The sequence below is a fragment of the Callorhinus ursinus genome, unplaced genomic scaffold (assembly GCF_003265705.2).
Source record: "Callorhinus ursinus isolate GAN/ISIS: 27379988/994484 unplaced genomic scaffold, GSC_fseal_2.0 scaffold14, whole genome shotgun sequence".
In the NCBI taxonomy this organism is placed as follows: domain Eukaryota; kingdom Metazoa; phylum Chordata; class Mammalia; order Carnivora; family Otariidae; genus Callorhinus; species Callorhinus ursinus.
The window spans coordinates 4,253,160-4,280,617 of record NW_027397076.1 but is presented as its reverse complement, the minus strand read 5'-3'; the positions used below and the strand labels follow the sequence as shown (position 1 = coordinate 4,280,617).

Genomic DNA, 27,458 nt, shown 5'->3' with positions numbered 1-27,458 from the left:
TCCAGAGTGACGTGGAAACACACGGGGTTAACAGATCCTTCCCTACAGTCTCCCGAAGGAGGGGGCTGTGTGTATCGCTCCTGTCCTCACTCTTCAGTCAGGAAAGTAAGTTGGGATAGATATTAGAATATTAATCTTTGTTTTAGCAGGACTGTTTATCAGTGTTCAGATCTTCTTTCTTTCTCACATATGGACCATAGTCGTGTCCAGTTAAATTTTGGATCATTAATAATTTCCCACATTGAATTTTGTGAAGGGCAGACTGGAAAGACAGGCACAGAGCATCACGGTACAATGCAGGGTTTACATCCTGGTTAAGAGGAGGCAGGAAGGGCGTGCATGTAACCAGTAATTGGTGAATACCCGCTGTGTGCCAGACTCTGGGAGAGGTGGTTGCATTCACTGCACTCATGCAGGTGACCTTTGTGGATCAGAGTGCTTGCATGTACCACGCACTAGCCCCATTATACATGACCTCCTGTAGAGGTTGTGGGCTTTGGGGTTTTTTTGTTTTTGTTTTTGTTTTTTGAGCGAAAAAGATTTCAGTTTAGTCCAGGTAATATTCCTACTTGGTAACAAATCAAATAGTACATGAGAGCACTTGAGATACAAAGCAATAGCCTCCCCTGTTCCTCACCCCAGTCCCATTGTGATCTTGTGACCATGTCTCTTACTCTGGTGGTTATTGCATCTGTGACTTTAAAATGCTATGTATATACCTCTATTTCTTGATATATCAACTTTAGACACTATGTATTAAAAACTCTGAATTTCTGGTTTTGTCTGAAAATCTCCTCATGTGGACCTCATTCTGCATGATGCCCTAACAGAATGCACCATTTAGGTGCCAGTTCTCTCTCTGCAATTTGCACTGCCCTCCCCCCGCCCCATCCCTCCTTCATTGCAGGTGGGCCCCTGTCTGTCCAGTCATCCTTCCCTGTTTGGTAAGCGGCCTGCTCTTCTCTCTGGGTTCTTAAATCTTTTCTTTGTCTTCGATGATTGTATCTTGACTATGGTGTATTTTGAAGTGGCTTTCTTTTTATTTATTCTGTGTAGATATGATTGGATATGCGTGGATTCGATATGTGTGGGTTAATGGCTTTCCTACATTTTTGTAAGTCCACGGCCACCATCTTTTTGAATAGGACTCCTTGCCGCTTGTATTTTTTTCCATCTAGAATCTGATTAGATGAATATGAGACCTTTTCACTCTGTCTTTTCCATGTCTCTTAAACTTTGTCATATATTTCCTTCTCTTTGTCTTTCTGACATACAGTCTCAACAGTTTTTTCAGCTTTCCTTTACAGCTCAATAATTCCGTCTGCACCCAGGGGCAAATCTGTTATTCAGCCTATTCATAGATTTTTAAATTATTTTCACATGTAGTTTTGCATAGTTCTTAAAATTGCCTGGTAAGTCTTGACAGTCTCTGTTCCTCACACTTTGTTCATCGTGGTATTTCTTCATACCGAATGGCAGTCCCTTTGCTTACCATGGGTGCAGAGTTGCTGCAATTTCTTTTTTTTTTTAATTTTTTAATTGTTATGTTAATCACCATACATTACATCATTAGTTCTTGATATAGTGTTCCATGATTCATTGTTTGTGCATAACACCCAGCGCTCCACGCAGAACGTGCCCTCCTTAGTACCCATCACCAGGCTAACCCATCCCCCCACCCCCCTCCCCTCTAGAACCCTCAGTTTGTTTTTCAGAGTCCATCGTCTCTCATGGTTCGTCTCCCCCTCCGACTTACTCCCCTTCATTCTTCCCCTCCTGCTATCTTCTTCTTTTTCTTTTTTCTTAACATATGTTGCATTATTTGTTTCAGAAGTACAGATCTGTGATTCAACAGTCTTGCACAATTCACAGCGCTCTCCATAGCACATACCCTCCCCAATGTCTATCACCGAGCCACCCCATCCCTCCCACCCCTCACCACTCAGCAATACTCAGTTTGTTTCCTGAGATTAAGAATTCCTCATTATCAGTGAGGTCCTATGATACATGTCTTTCTCTGATTGACTTATTTCACTCAGCATGACACCCTCCAGTTCCATCCACATTGTTGCAAATGGCAAGATCTCATTCCTTTTGATGGCTGCATAATATTCCATTGTGTATATATACCACCTCTTCTTTATCCATTCATCTGTCGATGGACATCTTGACTCTTTCCATAGTTTGGCTATTGTGGACATTGCTGCTATAAACATTGGGGTGCACGTACCTCTTTGGATCCCTACATTTGTATCTTTGTGGTAAATACCCAGTAGTGCAATTGCTGGATCGTATGGTAGCTCTATTTTCAACTGTTTGAGGAACCTCCATACTGTTTTCCAGAGTGGCTGCACCAGCTTGCATTCCCACCAACAGTGTAGGAGGGTTCCCCTTCCTCCACATCCCCGCCAACGTCTGTCGTTTCCTGACTTGTTCATTTTAGCCATTCTGACTGGTGTGAGGTGGTATCTCATTGAGGTTTTGATTTGGATTTCCCTGATGCCGAGTGATGTGGAGCACTTTTTCATGTGTCTGTTGGCCATTTGGGTGTCTTCTTTGGAAAAGTGTCTGTTCATGTCTTCTGCCCATTTCTTGATTGGATTATTCTTTGGGTGTTGAGTTTGATAAGTTCTTTGTAGATTTTGGATACTAGCCCTTGATCTGATGTGTCATTTGCAAATATTTTCTCCCATTCTGTCGGTTGTCTTTTGGTTTTGTGGACTGTTTCTTTTGCTGTGCAAAAGCTTTTTATCTTGATGAAATCCCAATAGTTCATTTTTGCCCTTGCTTCTCTTGCCTTTGGCGATGTTTCTAGGAAGAAGTTGCTGCGGCTGAGGTGGAAGAGGTTGCTACCTGTGTTCTCCTTTAGGATTTTGATGGACTCCTGTCTCATGTTTAGGTCTTTCAACCATTTGGAGTCTATTTTTGTGTGTGGTGTAAGGAAATGGTCCAGGAAATGGTTCATTCTTCTGCATGTGGCTGTCCAGTTTTCCCAACACCGTTTGTTGAAGAGACTGTCTTTTTGCCATTGGACATTCTTTCCTGCTTTGCCAAAGATGAGTTGACCATAGAGTTGAGGGTCCATTTCTGGGCTCTCTATTCTGTTCCATTGATCTATGTGTCTGTTTTTGTGCCAGTACCATACTGTCTTGATGATGACAGCTTTGTAATAGAGCTGGAAGTCTGGAATTGTGATGCCGCCAGCTTTGCTTTTCTTTATCAACATTCCTCTGGCTATTCGGGCTCTCTTCTGGTTCCATACAAATTTTAGGATTATTTGTTCCATTTCTTTGAAAAAAGTGGATGGTATTTTGATGGGGATTGCATTGAATGTGTAGATTGCTCTAGGTAGCATTGACATCTTCACAATGTTTGTTCTTCCAATCCATGAGCATGGAATGTTTTTCCATTTCTTTGTGTCTTCTTCAATTTCTTTCATGAGTATTTTATAGTTTTCTGAGTACAGATCCTTTGCCTCTTTGGTTAAATTTATTCCTAGGTATCTTATGGTTTTGGGTGCAATTGTAAATGGGATCGACTCCTTGATTTGGCTCTCTTCTGTCTTGTTGTTGGTGTATAGGAATGCCACTGATTTCTGTGCATTGATTTTATATCCTGCTACTTTACTGAATTCCTGTATGAGTTCTAGCAGTTTTGGGGTGGAGTCTTTTGGGTTTTCCACATACAGTATCATATCATCTGCAAAGAGTGAGAGTTTGACTTCCTCTTTGCCGATTTGGATGCCTTTGATTTCTTTTTGTTGTCTGATTGCTGTGGCCAGGACTTCTAATACTATGTTGAATAGCAGTGGTGAGAGTGGACATCCCTGCCGCGTTCCTGACCTTAGGGGAAAAGCTGTCAGCTTTTCCCCATTGAGAATGATATTGGCTGTAGGTTTTTCATAGATGGCTTTTATGATATTGAGGTATGTACCCTCTATCCCTATACTCTGAAGAGTTTTGATCAAGAAAGGATGCTGTACTTTGTCAAATGCTTTTTCTGCATCTATTGAGAGGATCATATGATTCTTGTTCTTTCTTTTGTTAATGTATTGTATCACGTTGATTGATTTGCCGATGTTGAACCAGCCTTGCAGCCCAGGGATAAATCCCACTTGGTCATGGTGAATAATCCTTTTAATGTACTGTTGGACCCTATTGGCTAGTATTTTGGTGAGAATTTTTGCATCCATGTTCATCAAGGATATCGGTCTGTAGTTCTCCTTTTTGATGGGGTCTTTGTCTGGTTTTGGGATCAAGGTAATGGTGGCCTCATAAAACGAGTTTGGAAGTTTTCCTTCCATTTCTATTTTTTGGAACGGTTTCAGGAGAATAGGTATTAATTCTTCTTTAAATGTCTGATAGAATTCCCCTGGGAAGCCATCTGGCCCTGGGCTTTTGTTTGTTGGGAGATTTTTGATGACTGCTTCAATTTCCTTAGTGGTTATAGGTGTGTTCAGGTTTTCTATTTCTTCCTGGTTCAATTTTGGTAGTTGATACGTCTCTAGGAATGCACCCATTTCTTCCAGGTTATCTAATTTGCTGGCATATTAGCCAGCAAAAAAGCTGGGAAAAGCTGACAGCTTTTCCCCTAAGGTCATAATATGTTCTTATAATTGTTTGTCTTTCTTTGGTGTTAGTTGTGGTCTCTCCTCTTTCATTCATGATTTTGTTGATTTGGGTCATTTCTCTTTTCTTTTTGATAAGGCTGGCCAGGGGTTTATCAATCTTGTTAATTCTGTCAAAGAACCAGCTCTTAGTTTCGTTGATCTGTTCTACTGTTCTTTTGGTTTCTAGTTCATTGATTTCTGCTCTGATCTTTATTATTTCTCTTCTCCTGCTGGGTTTATGCTTTATTTGCTGTTCTCTCTCCAGCTCCTTTAGGTGTAGGGTTAGGTTGTGTATTTGAGACCTTTCTTGTTTCTTGAGAAAGGCTTGTATTGCTATATACTTTCCTCTCAGGACTGCCTTTGCTGCATCCCAAAGATTTTGAACAGTTGTGTTTTCATTTTCATTGGTTTCCATGAATTTTTTTAATTCTTCTTTAATTTCCTGGTTGATCCATTCGTTCCTTAGTAGGATGCTCTTTAGCCTCCATGTATTTGAGTTCTTTCCAACTTTCCTCTTGTGATTGAGTTCTAGTTTCAAAGCATTGTGGTCTGAAAATAGGCAGGGAATAATCCCAGTCTTTTGGTACCGGTTGATACCTGATTTGTGACCTAGGATGTGATCAATTCTGGAGAATGTTCCATGGGCACTAGAGAAGAGTGTGTATTCCGTTGCTTTGGGATGGAATGTTCTGAATATGGCTGTGAAGTCCATTTGGTCCAGTGTGTCATTTAAAGTCTTTATTTCCTTGTTGATCTTTTGCTTAGACGATCTGTCCATTTCAGTCAGGGGGGTGTTAAAGTCCCCCACTATTATTGTATTGCTGTCAATGTGTTTCTTTGCTTTTGTTATTAATTGCCTTATATAATTGGTTGCTCCCATGTTCGGGGCATAGATATTTACAATTGTTAGATCTTCTTGTTGGATAGACCCTTTAAGTAGGATATAGTGTCCTTCCTCATCTCTTATGGTTTTGGTTTAAAATCTAATTTGTCTGATACAAGGATTGCCACCCCAGCTTTCTCTTGGTGTCCATTAGCATGATAAATGGTTTTCCACCCCCTCACTTTCAATATGGGGGTGTCTTTGGGTCTAAAATGAGTCTCTTACAGACAGCATATTGATGGGTCTTGTTTTTTAATCCAGTCTGATACCCTGTGTCTTTTGATTGGGGCATTTAACCCATTTACATTCAGGGTAACTATTGAAAGGTATGAATTTAGTGCCATTGTATTGCCTGTAAGGTGACTCTTACTGTATATTGTCTCTGTTCCTTTCTGATCTCTGCTGCTTTTAGGCTCTCTCTTTGCTTAGAGGACCCCTTTCAATATTTCTTGGAGGGCTGGTTTCGTGTTTGCAAATTCCTTTAGTTTTTGTTTGTCCTGGAAGCTTTTTATCTCTCCTTCAATTTTCAGTGAGAGCCTAGCTGGATATAATATTCTTGGCTGCATATTTTTCTCGTTTAGTGCTCTGAAGATATCTTGCCAGTCCTTTCTGGCCTGCCAGGTCTCTGTGGATAGGTCTGTTGCCAATCTAATATTTCTACCATTGTAGGTTACATATCTCTTCTCCCGAGCTGCTTTCAGGATTTTCTCTTTGTCTCTGAGACTCGTAAGTTTTACTCTTAGATGTCGGGGTGTTGACCTATTTTTATTGATTTTGAGAGGGGTTCTCTGTGCCTCCTGGATTTTGATGCCTGTTTCCTTCCTCACATTAGGGAAGTTCCCTGCTATTATTTGCTCCAATATACCTTCTGCTCCTCTCTCTCTTTCTTCTTCTTCTGGGATCCCAATTATTCTAATGTTGTTTCATCTTATCGTGTCGCTTATCTCTCGAATTCTGCCCTCGTGATCCTGTAGTTGTTTCTCTCTCTTTTTCTCAGCCTCTTTATTTTCCATCATTTGGTCTTCTATATCGCTGATTCTCTCTTCAGCCTCATTTATCCTAGCAGTTAGTGCCCCCATTTTTGATTGCACCTCATTAATAGCCTTTTTGATTTCGACTTGGTTAGATGTTAGTTCTTTTATTTCTCCAGAAAAGGTTTCTCTAATAACTTCCACGCTTTTTTCAAGCCCAGCTAGTATCTTTAAAGTCATGATTCTGAACCCTAGGTCCGACATCGTACTAATGTCTGTATTGAGTAGGTCCCCGGCTGACGGTACTATCTCTTGTTCTTTTTGCTGAGGTGATTTTTTTCGTCTTGTCATTTTGTGCAGAGGAGAACAGATGAATGAGAGAACAAAATGCTAACATGTTTACAACGTCCCCAGCAAACATACTCTATACAAATCAGAAAAGACCTTCTAGTAAGTGGTCGCTTCTCTGTTCAGAGAGTTGTTGCTACTCTCCTCTTCGATCTCCTGTTGAGTTCGTAGGTGTTCAGAATGGTTTGATCCCTATTCAGCTGAATTCCAGAGACCAGGCGAAATCCAGGTCTCCTACTCCTCCACCATCTTGCTCCGCCCCTTCCCTGCAATTTCTGATTATGGTCTGTCTGCAAAGTTTAAGGAAACATTTGAGTTTTTATTCTCTGAACTAGAAGAGCCACGTACCTAAGGAAGTGCTTCATTTCACTTGGCTCTCAACGTAACTGCCACTTGTCTGTCTAAGGGGGGCGCCTGTGTGGCTCAGTCATTAAGCATCTGCCTACGGCTCAGGTCATAGTCCCAGGGTCCTGGGATCGAGCCCCACATTGGGCTCCCTGCTTCACGGGAAGGCTGCTTCTCCCTCTCCCACTCCCCCTGCTTGTGTTCCCTCTCTCTCTGTGTCTCTTTCTGTCAAATAAATAAAATCTTTAAAAAATAAATAAAAATAAAACGTCCAAGAGGAATGCAGACTCCTCGATGATGTGTACAGGGCACATTTCCTCCTCTTTTCACCTCTTTTGCTCAGTGACCATCTTTATGTAATTCTTTTCTTTTTTTTTTTTTTTTCAACAGAATGCCCATAATGCTGCGTAGTTCAAACTGTGTTCTTACGGGGAAGACGCCAGCAGAATTTGCCAAACTGAACGAATGTCCTTTAGATCCAGGTATGTGTGATTCCTAAGATTTTCGCCCCCCACCTCTTGCCCTTTTTGGGCCTTTCTTTTGCTGTTGCTGTTGCTTTAATTCTCAAAAACAATACCAGCCTTTCTGCTTTATAATGAACTTGGATGAAACTGTTCACAGAACATGGGGCTCGTGGGTGGTACAGTCAGTTATGCCTCTGACTCTTGATTTCAGCTTCAGTTCAGTTCATGATCTCTGGGTCATGAGATTGAGTCCTGCATTGGGCTCCACCCTCAGCGAAGACTCTGCTTAAGATTCATTCTCTCTCTCTCTCCCCCTCCCCCCCCCCCCCCCCCCCTTTCCCTCTCCCTCTCTACTCCCCTTCTGCCCCTGCCCAGCTGGCTCACACCTGTGCACTCTCTAAGAAAAAAAAAAAAAAGTTCACAGAACATCCAGAAATTTGGCTCCAACTTTATTCTTTTAGTCTCTATTTCTGAAAGATGTATTGTTCCCTCTCTTATTTAGGGTTTAAAACTTTAACACTCCAAGATGTGATTTATTGTTATGTTTTGTCAGACTTCTCTCTGTCTCTTTGATCAGTGGTTTCTTTTGCTATGCTTAGAAACTCAAGAATATCTTACAAAGCTACTTGGTTAGCTGGTCAGAAGAAATTCAAGTAGCTCACTTCAGGCTGTTTTAAATGCAGTAAAGGGGCAAAAACCAAAAGTCTTTCATTTAAATTTTTAAAAATTATATGTTTGTACCTAGTTCTAGGCAGTTTATTTTGTAAAGATTCAGTTAATTTGTAGTTGTTTTCATCTATTCCTCTAAAGTTGCATTGATAGAGAATCACAGAAGGTTTTGGAAAGAGGTTCACAAAGGACATGACTTTGTTAGACTGTAACAAAATGTTCCATAAGTCAAATATATTGCTTGTTCTTGTTTATATTGTAAAAGTAAAATGAAGTCTCACTTTATCTCACTCTGAATTGTGTGCAAAAAAAGGTTATATGATAATATTTAAGGGTTTTGTTCAGTATGGCATACTTACGAAACCTAATCTTAGTCTACCATCGTCCCTGATTTGTTAGAAAACTTAGGGCAATTTTGAGTTTATATTGAAGATTGTTGGTTATTTCTATGCTTAAGAAATTTGAAGACTAATTTAGTTAATATATTTTTTTCATTTGCCTCTTGTGTATGTCGGGTGCTGGTCATATGTACACCAGTAAGATCTGTTCCCTGGAAGTTTAGTTTCTTGTGGCTCATTTGTATAAAATCATGTGCTGACTGTCATCAATTCATGAGACAGTATCAGCAAACCCCTTCTAATTGAGTGTTGGTCAGCACCGTGGAGCAATGGAAGAGAGGTCTCTAAATCAGGAGGTCACTGTCATTACTAAGTCACACTGTCAGAAGAACAGGCGGTGAACCTTTTCTTGCTTCCTTTGGGCAGGTGGCTACTTCATTGTCAAAGGAGTAGAAAAAGTTATTCTTATCCAAGAGCAGCTGTCTAAGAACAGGATCATCGTGGAGGCTGACAGGAAAGGGGCGGTTGGTGCTTCGGTTACCAGGTACGGAAAGCAGAGATGGTGTTAAGAAACATTGATAATTCTATTAATATCAGATGACTGTCTTTCAATACAGAGGTAGCGAGTTATTTCTGATAACAGGCAGCAAAATATTGATCTGTTTAACGATTCAGTTTATTGTGTAACACTGGAAGCATAGAGTATTGATCTACAATTTTTAGCAATGAAAGTGTGAGACATTGGTTGCAAGGCCACTAGCTGTTATATTCAAGTTGAATTTTGTTGCATTAAAGGAATGTTGAAAAAAAAAATGAGACCACTCCTTACTTTTTCGTGTTTGTTTTTAGGCTTTGACCATTTTAACCATGTATTCCTACATTGATATGATCAGAGATTATTTTTTACTCAATATTTAATGAATTCTCTCATGGCCTTAACGTCTAATTGTTAGTTTTCTTGACCAGTCTCTTTCACAGTACACTCATTTTTCTCCAACAGCATCTCTTGTCTCCTGTAATTTCTTTTCTCTGATTTATTATCATACATAATTTGAAGTTTATAAATTAATAAGTTCTGGGAATAAGACAATCGTAGAATAATGAAGATGTCAATATGCAGTAGAGTTTGTCTTCTGACCTCTAATAAATTGTACAACTCAGACTTCTTAAATTTTTCTTTCTGATGGGGGGGGTAGGTGGCTAACAATAATGGCCATTTATTGAGCAGTTACTAGGAGCCAGGCAGTATATCAGGTGCTCTGCATTATTTGGCACCTCAGCCCTCCAAGATAAGTGGTGTTATCTCTCTTTCACTGCTGAGTAACAGGCCGTGGGCTCAAGGTCCTACTGATCAGAAGAGGTGGCCAGCATTTGGACCCAGAGCTAATAATTCTGTGACTCCTGTCTTCCTACTGTACACAACTTTCAGAGCCAGGGAATTGGGCTTTGAATCCCAGAGTAGTTGTTCGGTAGTTACGAGGCACTTGGATGGGCAGTTACCTTCTCTAAGCACTGGTTTCCTCCTGTGTGATCTGGAGACCCTGCTTCGAGTAAGCGTTAGTGTGTAGACGATCAGAGCCAGTATAAGATCATGTAGCAGAGTGCACGAGGTGTCTAGAGGTGATCAGTGTGTGTTCCTGTTGAGGCTGGCTATGCCTGGAAGTGTTTTTAAATCTATTAGGAACTTCATAGCTGATAAGGTACCAATAAAAGGAGATTCCGTAGTTTCTTTTGGCTTCACTGTATAGTAAGAGTGATGATGTGTTTTATTGGGTTATTAATTTAAACAGTATATAAATTCATTTCTTCATCATTTTTTCATTATGGTGTAGACTCATTGTGAGGTTTTTCTTTTGAAGTGCATAAAATTGATCATGAATATACCTCACACCGAATCAAAGCAATTCAGGTGGAATCAAAGTGAAGTAGGTCAAAATAAATTGGTGAGTGTCACTCATTCACCCATAAAACTTCCACCGTATTCTCAAAGCTAAAGAAACGTGTGTCGTGTTTTTAAATACTCATGGAAGTGGCAGGGAAGCTAGGAAAGGAGTTGGGCACCTTTAAAAGGCATCTGTTAGGAAGGACCTTACTGATCATTATCGATTGCTGAACCTTATTGATCGATGATCATTGCTGTTGCATGCTACTGGCTTGAAACCAAGCGGGGACGAAGTTTAACCAACTTGTGTTTCCTTGTAGCTCCACCCATGAGAAAAAAAGCAGAACCAATATGGCTGTGAAACAGGGACGGTTTTATTTGAGGCATAACACTTTGTCAGAAGATATTCCCATTGTCATCATATTTAAGGTAAGGCTGCAGGTACCTACTGAAAATTATAAGAAGTCTTGTCTGCTTTATTTTCATATGTCATTAGAAATTTGGAGGATAAAGATCTCTAGGAAAAGAAAGATTTGTGGCATACATAGGTTGTCAGGTACGTAATATATTTTAAATTGAAAGCTACTAAGATCAGGGTTCACGTGTTTTCAAAAATACTGTTTTTAACAGCTATGCAATAAAAAATCCTAAGGTACAAAAGGATATATAGTGAGAAATAAGCCTTCCACTCACCAGGACCTGACCACATAGTTATCCTACCCAAGGACCCCACTGCTCCTGGTTCCTGGTGCATCTTCCTAAAGATAGTCTGCGCCTGTACAAGCACATGAGTCTGTAGCAGGTTTTATTCTGTTTTGTGTTTTACTTACATACATTGCACACCATTTTGCACTCGGCTTGTTTTCTTTTTTGTAACTTTCATCTTGGAGATCGTGTTATATTGTTAGTTCATACAGAGCTACCACAGTCTTTTTGACAAACTGTCCCATTATGGGTGTACTATAGTTTACTTAATCGTTCCTCCACTGGGGATAGAGACACATCTCTTGCTGTTACAGAACTGCTATAAGTAATATCTATCACGTTACACAGGGGCAAGGGTATCTGTAGGCAAATTAAATTCCTAGGAGTAGAATTTTCCAGGTCAAAGAATATGAACCAAGTTTGTTATTTTTTGTGGACTTCGGGAGTCTGGTGTATTTCTACATAAACATGAATCTTTAAAACTGATTTTTTTTTTCAGCTTGTTTGTAAACTGGTGACTTAGAACCCAAAAGACATTTTCCCATAGAAATTATGTTTAAATGGTTCAGTCTTCTTAGATAATTGCATAGTGGCTCACCTATTCTGCTCTGAGACTTAAAGGTTACACATGTTTTAGGAGCACTTGAGTTGTAGTATTAGTCATTGAGCAAAATTTTAAAATAGCATTATATGATACAGTGGATCCTCAGTATTTGTGAATTCTGTATTTGCCAGTTCTCCTACTTGCTAAAATTTATTTGTGACCCTGAGATCATCACCTGTGGTGGTTTTGCTGTTATTCACGGACCCGCGTAGGCTCAGAGCAGGGAAAAATTTGAGTCCCCAAACTCTGCGTTCCCAGCTAAGGTCGAAGAAGGCCACACTCTACCTTCGTGTTTCTGCCCTCATGCTGTTAACAGGTGCCCTTTCTGCGATCTGCCTAGGGCCATGTTCTTTCACATTTTTGTGCTTTTTTGGCAGGATTTTGCTGTGTAAAATGGCCCCCACGCCGAGGCTGAAGTGCTGGCTAGTGTTTCTAAGTGCAGGAAGACAGTGATGTGCCTTTTGGAGAAAATACATGTGTCAGATAAGCTCCGTTCAGGCATGAGTTACACGGCTGTTGTCCATGAGTTTATCACCTAAGGTGTCTGTAAGCAGAAACACACGTCAAACAAGGTTCTGTATGGATGGGTTGAAGGAAATGTAACCAGAGGCCCACAGGACATAACTGTATTTCCTGTGAGCAACACTTCCATGTTCTCCCAGTTTGTGGCAGCTCTGGAAAACACAACTGAGGATGCCCACACCTGACTGTGTATGGGTCAGGAGTCAATCTTGCCGACGAGACTGATTGAAACAAAGAGCTCAGTTTATTTGGGTCAATACTGAAGAGAGTGGGGACTTGGGACAATGTTAGAGGTTAACACTCTTTTCTCATTTAGTTTCACTTCAGAGTTAAATATTCCTGCTCAGCGGTTGTTAGGATCGTTGAAGCATCTGGGGTGGAGGTAACTAAGGTGGTTAGGAAGTAAAGACATTTGGTATACATGTCAGAGGAGTAAGAGAGAAGGACTTGAACTTGTCCTGTCGGAGTTGTGACCTGGCGACAGGACAGGAGTGGGGGAGACAGGCCTCTTCGTGTCAGGCTAGTGTTGGGCCCAGGAAGGGGGTTGTGGGTTGTTCATAGGTAGTTCTTTAACTCAGGAAACAACTGCATTTTGAATGCAATTACACAAAGAAGGTTGTAGGAGATTTTTTTTTTTTTTTTAAGATTATTTATTTATTTGAGAGAGAGCACAATACAGGGGATGCGGCCTTGATACCAGGACCCTGGGATCATGACGTGAGCCAAAGTCAGACGCTTAACTGAGCCATGCAGGCATCCCTGTAGGAGATTTTTTTCATGTTTAGTGCAAATTAATATACTTTTAAGTTCTCTAAATGAGATGTTGTCATTTTCTTTTTAGGATGATGAAGATGAGCATAATAGCAGTACCATTTATATCAGCTGGGGGATGGGAAGCTGGAGAGAATTCTTAAATGTACTTTTTATTACCTCACTTCAGGGTTTATATTTTTAAATCACAGAAGTAATTTTTGCTTTTCTTGTTGGGATCCCACAGACCCCAATGCAGTGCCTTTAGTGTTGTTTTGTAGATAAAGAGAATTTCATCTAACTGTGTAAAATTACATCTCCAGTAGAGGGCAGTGGGTTCCCATGCATCCAAAAGACTTCCATGGATGTTTTAGAGGCTTAAAGAAGCTTAGGACTGCTTTCCTTAGACCAGAAATTATAAATTAATTATAATGCACGTAGTCTTACATCACTTAACATGGAAAATACATCACTAGACACATGGACACATTAAGATCAGAAAACCTCTATCAAATACTTTTTTGGCTAGGTAACAAAATTTTGATAACAGTTTTTTCTGTCAAATTTAATATTATGTTGCATATGAACACATGTGTTTATAGCCAGCTTAAATCCTCTTTAGAATGGGGTTATCGATTAACAATATGCACTTTTATATAACCTGTAGTTGAGATTTCAGATTTTTCCTTTTCTGGTTATAAAACAGTCCTTGAATTGTACAAATTTAGAAAGCCACTGAGAAGTAGAACTAGATTTTTGGGCCTGTTTTTTCCAGACCCTTTTTGCTTTGGTAATATGCACATCGATATTTTTTTTTCTCCACTGAACAGTGAATTGTGAATAGCTTTCCATATCTATAAATACGGATCTTCATCACTATTTTTAGCAGGTGTCGTACAGGAATTACCCGTGGGTGGTGTAATCTGGTTAACCAATTTCCTGTAGGGGGACATTTAGGTGTCCTTTTTCCCCCAAGTTTTCACTCTGATACACAACCCTGGATCTTCTTCTACATACATATTTTTGCATATTGCTGAGTATTTTGTGAGACTTAATTCCTGGGAGTGGAATTAGACGTTTTTTTAAAAAACTTGGGCATGTTGCCTAAATTCTAAATTTTCTCATGAAACCTAACCATTGCATGCTGGTCAGCAGTGTATAAGAATGAAAACAAGTATTCGAATTTTTTCAGTTTAAATAAACAAAGTGCATTGGTCACAGATAGTCCCGTTTTGCAGTCTCCCGCTAGAGGGATGTTTTTCTAGCCTGATGGAACCTTGTCTGATAACTTCTATGAAGACTTTTCCATCTGGGGAGCAGCACAGAATATGGGAGCTCTTATTAGCATCAGGCAAATCTAGGCCAAATTCCAGTTTCTCCACTTGTTAGCTGTGTGACCTCAGGCAGATTTCCCAGTCTCCCTCCATCTCGGATAACTCCCCTGTAAAGTGAAAATTTTCACCTGAGAGAGTTGTCCTGAAGAGCAAAGGAAGGGATAGTGTGTTTTTTGAAAAGTGGACGGCCTAGAAGGAAGATTCTGTTTCTTTCGCCTTTGCTCTGCCTCCACATTCGGTGTCAGGAGCTGGGGAAAATAAACTGGGGGAATCAGGAAAGTCACATCATTTCTCTTTTTGTGTTGTGTGGCCCTAACACAGACCTTGACAGTCATTAGGACTTGATGGTTGTCGATTGTAACCAACAATTGGCTAAAAGTGACAGAAGCAGCAGGGTTTCCAGGTTCCATGCTGGGTCTGAATATGATGGCTAAAGCTTTTTAAGACCTAGATCAGCCTTATTTATGGACTTGAATCACTACAAAGGTTCTCTTGCCCATGAATCTTACCCACTTTACATTTTGTATTCCCAAGTATTCAGCAGATGCTCTGTGATGGCCTCTGTAGTCTGAAAGTTTTTACAGAAAAGAAGATCAGATTTCAAGGGAGCTGGGCATTGTTCCTCAGAAATGAACTTACATTGAAATTTTTGATCTTTAAAGAGGAAAAAATTGCAGAGTTAAAGAGGGTCATCACAGTTCTTTTATTATCTGCTAAGACTACTTTTAGTCATAATAGATTGATTCCTGTCTGAAGAAAGATAAGAGATTTCTAAATATTAGGTATTTTAAGAACTTACTCCTTTTCCCCCCTTCACATAGTATATTTCAGCATATCACCGCCAGTGGGCATGTTCTTCTCTTCTCTCATTAGTATTCTGCCTTTAAAAGTCACACTTGTAGTCACACTTAGTGGGTATTGGAAGAGAAGACTTCGTGCTGCTTCTTAAAGAGCGTACGCCCTTATTTTTGTTCTGTCTTAGTGCTGATGGCCAGACTGGGTGACCTTCTGCTGAAAGGTATTATCTCTGCTGTTTTTTCATAAGGTTATTCTATAGCATTTGTTTCTGACTTACTAGTTAGGGGAAATGATTTCAGATATCTGGAGGACAAAGAGTTCCATATAAAGCTAGTTTTCAGATGTCTAAATTATGTCTGTAAAGCAAAATGGTTGGGCATTTTGCTGTCGTTTCCATAGCAATATGTCATTTATTTGTAGCTGTGACTTCCCAAGGCTAAATAGTCGTAAAATCAGTTTGGTCTTTGGAGCTAGAGTGCTTTTGATGATAACCTGAGTTATCACTCTGTAGTTCAGTGACCCGATATAGGAGGAGTTTAGTCCTTGTAGAGCAGAGCTTTGCCACTGATCATTCTTTCTGCACATATGGTGTCATTTACCATGTACTTGGCATATCTTTGCTTCATGGCTTAGAAATATTTGGAAGGCCTAAGCAGTCTGTTTAGATCCATGTTAGAACACTTGAAAATTTTATGCAGTTATAAAATTACTGCTCAGATCCAGCTTCGAGACAACTTGAAGCAGCAATCCATATGTCAAATGAGGAAGGACTTTTTCACTGCTATTAAACACCAAATATACATAGTCTTTTTCACTTGGAAATTGCTGAACTAAAAATTAATTATTAAAATATTCCAAGTGGCTTTGGTTCAGATTTAGAGGTTGATCTGCCTCAAGAAAGGGGGCTGATCCGGAAAGCTACTGCCCATCCAGCTCTAGTATTTCCTTTCTGTTGCAGCAAGACCTTCTCCTGCTTTACCGTTTTGCATGCTCAGATTGGCATCTGCCCCATGTAGATCTCTTTTAGTGTTTGTACTTTCCCCCTAAGGAGGGAAGCACATTGCTTACAAAGTTTTATCATCAATGGTTTGAGAGAAGGGTGACTAGATTCTACTGCAAATTACCTGCCTTGGTGTTGTTTTTCGTATATTTTGATTCCGTTGAAACCCATATAACACTGTTTTGGGAGATTGACAGGCAAAAGTTAATTTATATTCTAATTAGCTTTTCACAGAGAAATACTCTCTTCTCGCTGGCTTGCAGGCCAAGGAGAAAATGTAGATGGGCCTACATACATGCCATCACTGTCAGAGTAGATGCACTACTGTCAAGGGATAATCTAGGGCTTTTTTCTTCATTTGTTTAAAAATTAAACTGATATTTTTTTTAGGATTGCTCTCTTTTAATCCGTGAAATGCTAAGTGTTTTAGTGAACTTTAAATTTTTAATTATATTTTTAATATTTTTGAATAGTGGAGTTTGTCTAGTGTCCATTTGAACAAATGCATCATATCAAATTAGAGAAAAAAGATGAAAATTAAAGTATAGAAAAGAGATTTGTGTTGTGAGAGCATCTTTATTTGTTTACTAAATACAGTTTTGAACAAAAGTTCTACATTTATGAATTTTTTGTTAAGTTCAAATAGCAAATTTAATTTCAAAAGTTGGTCTGTTAGTTATCCGTGCTGTGTAACATATTATAGCACAGTTTCTGTTGGTCAGAGATGTGGAAGTTGCTTGGCTGGGTGGTTCTGTCTCAGGGTCTTTGATGAGTTGAGATGTCAGCCAGCGCCGAAGTCACCTGAAGGCTGGACTGGAGCACGGCGGGGTCTGCTTCCATTGTGGCTCCCCCCCACAGTGGCATTTGGCTCCTCACCATCGGACCTTTCCATAGGCTGCGTGAGTGTCTTCAGGACATGGCAGAGGAGCTCTGTACTGTAAGAGAAAGAGCAAGCAGAAAGCTGGAGCTATTCATAATCAGGGCTCCACAGTTGTATTCTGTGGCTTGCACCTTTTTTCTTTGGAAGTGAGTCATTAAGTTTAGCCTACACTCTAGAGGAGGAGAATTAGTCTTTACCTTTTGAAGAGGGTGTCAAAGAATTGTTGAATGTTTTTTAAACCACCATAGTTGGCCTAAAGGGGACATAGCAGATATTTACCTTCCCCCTGCCTCAAAAGTTTCAAAACTTTCAGTCAGTTTACGTCTGATCCTGAAGTATTCAAATCGAATTTCTGGATCACAGATGACTCAAATTCAAATGTAGAATTGTAGAATTTTCCTCTTGTTCCCAGAAATGAAGAAACAGAGGTGGACAAGGTTGTTTGACAGTAGTAGTTGTGAAGCCTGTCACTGACCTTGTTTTAGGACAGACACCTCAGATCCCTTGACTTTGAGAGGTGCCCTTTCCACTGTACTCTGGCTTATGTTCTCGATGTTCCTCCCTGGAACTTGAGATGCAGTTTTCCTCCCTCTCCCTCGTGTGTGGAGAAGTGGGCACCAGAGCCTCGAAGCGTAACTAGACAGTTATCCCCGGGTTCCATTTTCTCTGCATAGCTGAAGGAAGAATTTTAATGCAAACATAACTTTTCCCGTAACTTCTAAGAAACAGATTCTTTCTCTGCCAAGAAAGGTTTAGTGAGATTGTGCTCTATTTCTTGATATGGCAGAATTCCAGGCAAATGTGTGAAGTAGTGAGCCATAGTGCCATATGGAATCTACAAAGACCTGCGTTGCCGGCTGCCACCTTGAAACACTTAAGATAAGTGGGTTTCCTAAACCTCCTAAGTGTGTTTTTAGTTTTTTTTTTTTTTTAAATTTCTTCTTAAAAACTGCATAAAGTAGCTTGATATCTCTGGAATGGTGAGGTAAAACATCCTTTAGGAAAAACTCTTCTAGCCTAAATGAGAATGAGTTGACAATTCTCAGAAAAATTAGTCTTGTGACAAAACTAATTGGAGTTCTGTTTATTTTCAGCAATGCCTATTTTCTGATTTACTACTCTTTGGCTGTTTTGTTTTAATTCTTCAGTTTGCTTTTGCAGTTGTGACCAGTGTCTCCGCTATACCTTCCTACCTCCTTTTTCACGACGACACTCACAGGATATTTAAACATTTTAGAAGATTGCACACATGCAAAAAAGTGCTTGAGAATGTTTGTTTTCCTCTTCCCAATCAAAATTTCTGTTTCAGGTTCTTCTGCAGCTTGGGCTGGGGCTGCCAATGCCAGATGGCACCGTTTCTGAGAAAAGAGCTAGCTTTTGCTTAGAAGTAATACCCACAAACAATGCCAAATTAGCATAAGCAAATGTCAGTGCGTTAACACAAAGCCAACACTCTTTCTATCTTTTCTTTCCTTCCTAGGCCATGGGTGTTGAGAGTGACCAGGAAATTGTACAGATGATTGGAACAGAGGAGCACGTGATGGCTGCATTTGGACCCAGTTTGGAAGAGTGCCAGAAAGCTCAGATTTTCACACAGATGCAGGTGTGTCTTTTCATGTCGTCCTTTGCTGTGAAAGGGAATTGGAGATTTAGTGCTGCTCATGCATAAAGCATCGATGCAGTGACTTCTTGGGGTGTAGGTGTGGGAGGAGTTGGGGAGTTGGGAGGAACAGTAGAGAAGCTTCTTTGACTTGTGTTTTAGGAATTGGAGGAAGGAGTTTGTCTTGATAAATTATCGGCCTATGGTGTCTAACTTTGAAGGGGGATATGTGTCCAAGAGGCTTTTGTTCTGATACAATAGCAAGTACTCTTTTTTCACTTATTCGCCTGAGTGATATATGTTTTTGTTTTTTGGGTTTTTTTTTTTAAGATTTATTTATTTATTAGAGAGAGCGAGTACACGCCCCGCAAGCACACAGCAGGAGGGGCAGAGGGAGAGAGAGAATCCCAAGCAGACTCAGCACTGAGTGCAGAGCCTGATGTGGGGCTCCCTCTCACGACCCTGAGATCATGACCTGAGCTGAAACCAACAGACACTTAACCTCCTGTACCACCCAGTTGCCCCAATATATGCTTTTGAACAACAGCAAGTCTAGTGTAGAAGATTTCTTTTCCTGCATTTTTCCTCAATTTCTCTTTTTATTCCCTACTTCCAGTTGCTTTCAGCGTCCAGTTGTATGTGGTCTCAGCCCCTTTTTCTGAATTCCCAGTGTCATCAGCAAGAAAAGCCAGGCTCAGAAACCCTTTACCAGAACAGAGCTTTCATCGACCTGCTAAAGAACTCCTAGCTGGAATTTGGGCATTTTAGGACAAGATTAGTTCCCCACTGTCATATATATGCTAAACATAATAAAAATAAATAATAATAATAGTAATAATTGTACTTCCCTGCCCTTGTGACAGGGAGCTCTCACAGCCACACTTCGGATGCTTAGTCCCCCATTTGTAAAGTACTTTGCTAAGTATCAATCAGTGGCGGCACGCCTCATAGCCATCCTGGGAGGTAGGGAGTCCTGCTATAGAAGCCCAATAGACAGTTCTTACTTACCCATATATACATTGTCTAGTCTGTGGGTTACTTACAACGAGGTATAAATTCCAGGCTGCTTTTTTCTTGTTACTCGGGATGCTTGTAGAATTAGCATTTTCCCACTTACATCTGTTAGTGTGTGTTCTGAAAATCACACCACTGTTGATATTTTCATGGACTGAGCCAGACAAACATTTAAAGTTAATCATCACATGTAAGTGTGTATAATTCCAAAGCACAAATCAGTGGGGATTATTCTTATCCCTGCCGCCTTGTTTTGATGCAGTTGAGTAAGAGTCGACTCAAGTTCTTGGGCAGGGCAACATCAGGAGTTGTTGGGATTTAGGAGCTTCTATTTTTGGTCTTTATTGAAGGTGAAATATTTAGTGAGCATGAGTCTTTGTTATGAACTAGAATTATATTGTCCAAGGGTTCCAAGAACATGAAGAGGAAATGTAAAGAAATACCCAGGAGTTGGCTCAATTTGGGGAGATACACTCTCTCCTTTAAAGCCATGTAATGCTCGGGAAGAGCAGTTTACCTTCATGATCCCTCAGTGGATTCAGTGAGATCCGTTTTTCCTTTTAAAACAAACAGCATCATTGTTGCTCAGATAGCCCTATAACCCTAGCATTGTAAAGCTGGGTGAGCAGGGCTAAATACTGGGTTACAAATCACTTATTTCTCCTAAATAGGTGCTGACAGAAAATGTTAGCTAACTGAATGAGAGAAGTTCAGTTCAGAGATGGGAATATGCAGACGGGGTGTAAGATTGACATGGCTCGTACTGTATGCTGTATTAGAGCACAGATTAATAATTTGCAGCTAAGAAGAGGCTTTCTAGGCATGCGTAATCCAAAATGACTGATAAGCAGAACATATGAGTTAGGGCAATGTGGATATTGTATGTTTTTCTAAGTGAGCGAGTAGCAGGTGCATGGTGTCTTACATAATAGAACTTCTGGCAACATGGCACTTAGTGGATTTCTTAATACCTGCGTTGTTTGTGTTTAATGCTTCCCTTGTTATCTCTCCTCCATTCCTTCTGCCTACAAAACGTTTTGCTGGGTCTTGCTCATAGACATTTTCTATCATCCTCATCAAGGGCTGTGGCAGAGAGAGAAGAAATTATTTATTACCTTTTTGGAGGATAGGATGGACGAGGGGTGTCCTGTTGACTTGTTCATGCCCAGATTGGACTCTCACCCCAACCCTCACACTGTGAAACCCTGGCAATATTATTAGTCACTCCAGGAAAAAGCTGACTTCCTGCTAACTCAGAAGGGGTACTAGGCTCCTGTGTTCCCCTATTTCTTTGCTCAAAGTGAAGAATCTTTAGGCTCTTTTCCCAAGGGAACTGGAAGACCAAAATTTCATGAGGACAGCTCAGTTGAGGGAAGACCGAACTGCCTGTCTCTTGGCAATTCCCACTGACTGTGGGCTTGCTTTATCCGGTACTGGTCCCTACTTACTGCTAGGTCGCCGCAGCAAGGGTGGGCACGTCTGAGTTTATCTTACGCTCTAAAGGACACTAAATGGAGAGGACCCTAGGTCTGATGTCCCGATCTTACTACAGAGGAGTTCCATTCCTTTCCCGGCCCTGAGCTAGTCATCAGGAATCAAAGAGAAAGATGACACAACATCTAGTAGGAGTGACATACCTGTAAATAGTTAAAATATAGTGTGGTCTGAAGCGGAATGAAAGCACTTAGTTCTTTCTACATAGGGAATTCACAAAGCAGAGAAAAAGGAGTGGGCTGAGGAAATGATACCTGAGCTAGGTTTTGAAGCACAGAAATTTCCCAGGCACATAATCGTGGACAGGGATTCCAAGATAAAGAATCAGGAATCCCAGACCTTTCTTCTGACTAACTGAAAGCCAGTTTAAAAAAAAAATGCATTCATTGTTGTTAGAAAATTGTCCTCTTCTTTAAAAACTTTTTATCGTGGAAGAACTTCAACATACACAAAATATACACAAGAGTATCATGAACCCTCCTGTGCGCATTACCCAGCTTCAATAATTACCAACACTCTGCCATTTTTGTTTCATCTAAATCTCCACCTACTCCTCACACCCACTATTTGATTAGTTTTTAATACTTCATTTTTTAGGTAGAATTTATGTGTGCTGAAATGTGCAAATGTACATAATTTTGCATAAGATGTAGAATATTTTTCCATTACCTCGGGAAGTTCCCTCATGTCCCTTCTTAGTCCTTTTCACCTCCATCCTCTGATTTTCTTCCCCACTGTTCTGATTTTTCACCACAGGTTAATGTTGCCCGTTTTAGAACTTTATGTATTTGGAATTATGAAGAATATACTCTTTTGCATCCAGTTTCTTCTGCTGAGTGTACTGTCTGATATTTTATGTCATTTGTCCATTATTGCTGAGTAGTATTCCATTGTACGACTGTCCCACAGTTTATCGTTTCCTGTTGATGGATCTGGGTCTTATGACTAAAGTTACTGTAAACATTCCTGTACAAGTCTTTGCCTGAACAGGTCAGAATGTCTCTTGGATAAATACCTACAAATAGGATTGCTGGATCAAAGAGCAGTTACGTATGTAATTTTTGTAACTGCTAAACCTTTTCCCAAAGTAAATGTATCATTTTGCAGTCCGTTCTCCCCTCACCGCCCCCCCCCACCCCGCAATGTGTGAGAGTTCTGATTGCGTCATGTCCTCACCGGCATTTGGTCTTGTCTGTCTTTTCAACTTTAGCCATTCTACTAGGTATTGGGTGGTGTCTATACCGCTATGGTTTTAATACTTATTTCCCTGATGGCTAATGATGTTGGACACTTTTCATGGACTTACTACTGACTTTGTTCATGAAGTATCCAAATCTTTTGCTTGTTTTCCTCACTGAGTTTGTTTTTATTTTTTTTTTAAAGATTTTATTTATTTATTTGACAGAGAGAGACACAGCGAGAAAGGGAACACAAGCAGGGAGTGGGAGAGAGAGCAGCAGGCTTCCCCACAGAGCAGGGAGCCCGATGCGGGGCTCGATCCCAGGACCCTGAGATCATGACCTGAGCCAAAGGCAGACGTCTAACCGACTGAGCCACCCAGGCGCCCTGAGTTGTCTGTTTAGTACTGAATTTCTGATACTTTTAAAAAAGTGTCCTGGATATAAGTCCCTTGTCAGATTTATTATTGTAACTATTTTCTCTTTGTCCATTGCTTCCCTGTTCATTATTGTAACTGTGTCTTTTGATGAGTAGTTTTAATTTTGATTAAATCTAATTATCAAGAGGTTTTTGTTGTTTATCTTATGGTTATCAATTTCTTTGTCCTGTGTAAAGAAATTTCACCTACCCTAAGGGCAAGAATATATTCTGGTTTTTTTTCTAGAAGCTTTATAGTTTTAGTTTTATACTTATGTCTAAAATCCACTTAAACTAATTTTTTTTATTTGGTGTGAGGTAGGGGTCAAAGTTAATTTTTTACTTTGTAGATATTTAGATGCAGATATTTCAACATTTGTTGAAAAGATTTTCCCCTGCCTGTTTAATTGCTTTAGCACCTTTGTCAAAAATCCTCGGACCATAAAAGCATGGGTTTATTTCTGGACATATTTTGTTCCATTGATCTATTTGTCTGCCCTTATGCCATTCTCACACTGTCTTGATTACCATAGCTTTCTAATCGAAAGCATGTAATATAAATCCTTCAACTTTACTTTTTCAGGAGTGTTTCAGCTCTTCTAGGTCTTTTGCATTTGCATGTCAATTTTAGAATCAATCGATTTTTGTTTTTTGTTTAATCTCTCTTTTTTAAAGATTTTATTTATTTGTCAGAGAGAAAGAGAGAGCGTGCACAAGCAGGGGGAATGGCAGGCAGAGGGAGAAGCAGGCTCCCTGTGGAGTAGGGAGCCCAATGTGGGGCTCGATCCCAGGACCCTGGGATCTTGACCTGAGCTGAAGGCAGACGCTTAATGGACTGAGCCACCCAGGCATCCCTTATTTTTGTTTTTTAAAAAACCTGCCAGGAGTATTAATTTCCAGGAACAATTACGATGTGTCTGTTGGTCAGTTTGGAGAGAATTTTAACAGTAAGCCATTTAATACTATTAAAGCTTCCAGTCCATGAAAACAGCATAACCCTTGATTTACTTAGGTTTTATTTTCCCTCAGCAGTGCTCTGCAGCTTTCAGGATAGAGGTCTTCACATGGTGTGATTCCTTTTTGAGGGGAAAAAAGTACAGCTCCAGAATATTAACTGTGGACTGTGGTTCTCTCTGGGTGGAGGGTTGGTGGCTTTGTATACATAATGTGTATATATGTGTGTGTGTATATTCACATCTTTTCATTTGTATATTCTAACTTTCCTACAGTGATCACGTATCAATTTTGTAGTAAGAAAACAAATTATAAAAAGGGAACTAGTTTAAGGGATAGCATATAATGCTACTTTGTTATTAATTCAAGAGGAATGTTGATTTTTGACTCAGCCTCATGCAGCATTCTCGGTAGCTAGGATCCTCCTCATCTTTTTGTTTATAGTGTTTTGTGTGTAGGTGTTTAATAAATTCCCTCCAATGGGTGTCATTCAAACATCATGATATTCTGTTTTTATAGGCATTAAAATATATAGGGAACAAAGTAAGGAGGCAAAGGATGTGGGGAGGTGGACCAAAGAAGACAAAGATAGAAGAGGCAAGAGAGCTCCTGGCTTCTACCATCCTGACACACGTGCCGGTGAGTAGCACCTGTGCAGTTCAGAACTGTGGTCCTCGGGCCCGTCTGCTAAAGAACTTTGAGTGCAGGTTTACATTATTTAGTTCCATAAGAAAAGAGAGAGACTCTAAAGCTGGGCTGCCCCCTGGAAATCACCTTCCATTATCAGTAGTTTATTTGAACTTAGGGAATGTTAGCCGTATGCTGTCATTAGCATCATGTTTATTTTCTCTTGTTTCAATCTAAAATTGGTTTCCTATATTCAGACATATATGAGTGCTGCTACTTGATTTCATGGTTTTGAAGGACAGAGATGGTGTTAGATGTTTTTAAATGAAACAAGCTTACAGTGCCTTGCTCATATACTCTCTTTTATTGTAAAATACATAACATAAAATTTACCATCTTTAAGTGTACGGTTCTGTGGCCTCGAGTACATTCTCACTATTGTGCTACCATTACCACCATAGATCCTTTTTAAAATCCTGGATGGTTCATTTCTTAGACTTTGAATTTTAGAGGTCACACTGTCCAGCCTCCTTTACTTACAGTGAAGATGCTCGGGTCCAGACAAGCTGGATGGTTTGTCTTGTCCCCCAGCTGGTTACTGGTCAGAGAGAGAGCTAGAATCCATCTTCTGACCCTTGATATAGTTGACCCTCAAATAACAAGGGTTTGAATTCCATGGGTCCACTTAGAAATGTGTTGTTTTTTTCTTGCAGTAAGTATAGTACAGCACTGTAAATGTATTTTATGATTTTCTTAATAAAATTTTCTTTTTTGTACGTTACTTTATTATAAGAAAATAGTATATAACAATCAAAGTATGTGTTAATTTACTGTTTATGTTCTCAGTAAGGCTTCTGGTCAACAGTAGGCTAGTAGTAATTAAGTTTTGGCGGAGTTAAAAGTTATACACAGATTTTTGAATGTGTGAGGGGTCAGTGCCCCTAACCTGTGTTGTTCAAAGGTCAATTGTATTTAGTTCTTATTCATTTATCATTAAATAGAGGTTGGTCATGTTGGCATGTGGGGTGTGGGCGAGAGTAATCATTCCTCTCTAATATAATGTTACTCTTTCTAAGTGATAGAATTATTTGTTAGCCAATCTTGCTAACCACATAGTCTGGTTTATAATGAGTTACCACGTGTGTATTTTTCATGAATGATCTAATTCGGGAGTTACATACTCTACCTTCAGGAGCTGATCATAAAGGAATGTCAAGGGCTGTGGAAGTGGACAGTGACCACCTACACACAGGAATTTCTTATTTTAAAACATCTTGCTGGCTAAAAAGCATACAGATCTCTGATTCTGCCCTTTGGCTGCCAATTATAGGTGTTTTGAGCTAATTCAAAGAATTAGAAAATTCTTAATATGAAATCTGGGACTCAACAGAATTTTAAACTCCTCTGGATGACTGGAAAGACCATTTAAAAGTCAAATAGCAACAGTGAGTGTCTCTGGCTCCCCAGTGCCTTTCCAAGCAGCCTCTCTGTCCCCAGCAGAGTGTCCCGGCCTTCTGCCCTGGTGCCTTGGGACCCAGAGAAAGGAAGTGGCAAGTACAAGTTCGCGGACCAGCCCAAGGAGAGTTGGTGGGCGCCACCTCTTTGAAGGAGTGACATGAAATGTACAGGGAAGGAAGGAGTTGATAGTAGCTAACACGCATTGTCTCTGAAATTTTTTCTACTCCTGAATTATAGGTTAAAGAATTCAATTTCCGAGCGAAGTGTATCTACACCGCTGTGATGGTGCGAAGAGTGATTCTGGCCCAAGGAGATAATAAAGTGGATGACCGAGACTACTATGGTAACAAACGACTGGAGTTGGCAGGACAGGTGATTCAGTGACCCTATGCCAGCCCGCCGGAGCTTCGGGCGTGGGGCTCGAGGTTTTTCAAAGCATGCCCGCTTCCTCAGAATCCCAGTATTAAATCAAAGGGGAGCCTCCCTGACTACTTTTCCTTCCCCTGCAACTCCTCTGTGGAATTACGGAAGTTGGACGGCTCTACAGAACCAAGTGTAGCCTCTTGAGCAGGGCTCCCAGGATGCCTGGGAGTCTTGCACCAGTGCACCTTCCCGCCTTGCTTCTGCCCAGGCAGGCCACTTCGACCTTCCCAAGCACACCAGGATGCTCTTTTATCCTCCCTGCCTTCGAGTTAGGCCTTCTGTCTCAGTGGTCCCTGCCTCATCTCCCTCTTCCCTCCCCCTAGTGAGAAGCTCCCACCCATTCTTCATTCTTGGAGTCACCCTCTCTGAAAACTCTGTGAACCCCAGGAGAAGTTAGTTGCTCTGTCTTCCAAATGCCAGTGGCACTTGGTTCAGGTCTTTATTTACATGCTCAAGTATACATGATTCTTCACCTGCAAGCTTCTTCCCCCTCTTAGACAGTAAGCTCATCGAGGACAGGAATCATTGATATTCATCTCTCGAATCCCCATGTAAAGCTACTAGGCACCAGAGGATGTGTCAGTGAGTGACACTCTGTGAGGCACCTGCTTTCAAACGTGCATTTTGGTAGGAGAGAGAGACAGTGAACAAGTGAACAGGAAAGAAATGAGATAATAGGAAACAGTCTTATGTGTTTAAAGAAAACCCCAAACAGGCTAATGTTGAGAGCTGGGGTGTTGGTGGGGGAAAGGGATGTTACTTCCATCAGGATGATCAGGAAAGATCTCTTTGAAAAAAGTGATATATTTTAAGCTGAGCCCTCAGACATTCCTGCCTAGACTTGGATGAGAAGAAGCCCGTCTCACGCAACCTTGGGAACTGCATTCCAGCAAGAGACCCTTGCGAGTGTGTCCATCCCCGCACAGTTCCGGCCTGGGGAGCTGGGAGAGGATCACTGGGCTGGACTGCATGAGGTGTGGGGGTGAGGAGGACATTGGAGAACTAGCCCGTGGGCCATGGAAGGGGGTTTTGGATTGAGTTTTCCATGCTGTGGAAAACCATTCAAGAGTTTTAACCAGGGAGGTGAGAGGATCTGATTTTCAGTTTAGGAAGATCAGATCTGGAGACGAACAGGCCAGGAAGTGACCCAGTTAGAAGGCTGTGGCAGTATTCCAGTTGACAGATGATGA

At 40.5% G+C, this 27,458-nt stretch overlaps 1 protein-coding gene across 2 annotated transcripts in view; it reads left to right on the top strand.

Moving 5' to 3' along the window:
• Window positions 1-27,458, top strand: part of POLR3B (RNA polymerase III subunit B) — a 109,310-nt gene that overhangs the window by 13,179 nt on the left and 68,673 nt on the right. For both annotated transcript variants that reach the window (XM_025881247.2, XM_073900356.1), the window contains exons 7-12: window positions 7,547-7,638; window positions 9,054-9,171; window positions 10,830-10,938; window positions 18,583-18,705; window positions 24,280-24,399; window positions 26,083-26,217. In XM_025881247.2, coding sequence (XP_025737032.1) covers window positions 7,547-7,638; window positions 9,054-9,171; window positions 10,830-10,938; window positions 18,583-18,705; window positions 24,280-24,399; window positions 26,083-26,217 — 697 coding nt within the window. The remainder of the gene's footprint in view (window positions 1-7,546; window positions 7,639-9,053; window positions 9,172-10,829; window positions 10,939-18,582; window positions 18,706-24,279; window positions 24,400-26,082; window positions 26,218-27,458) is intronic.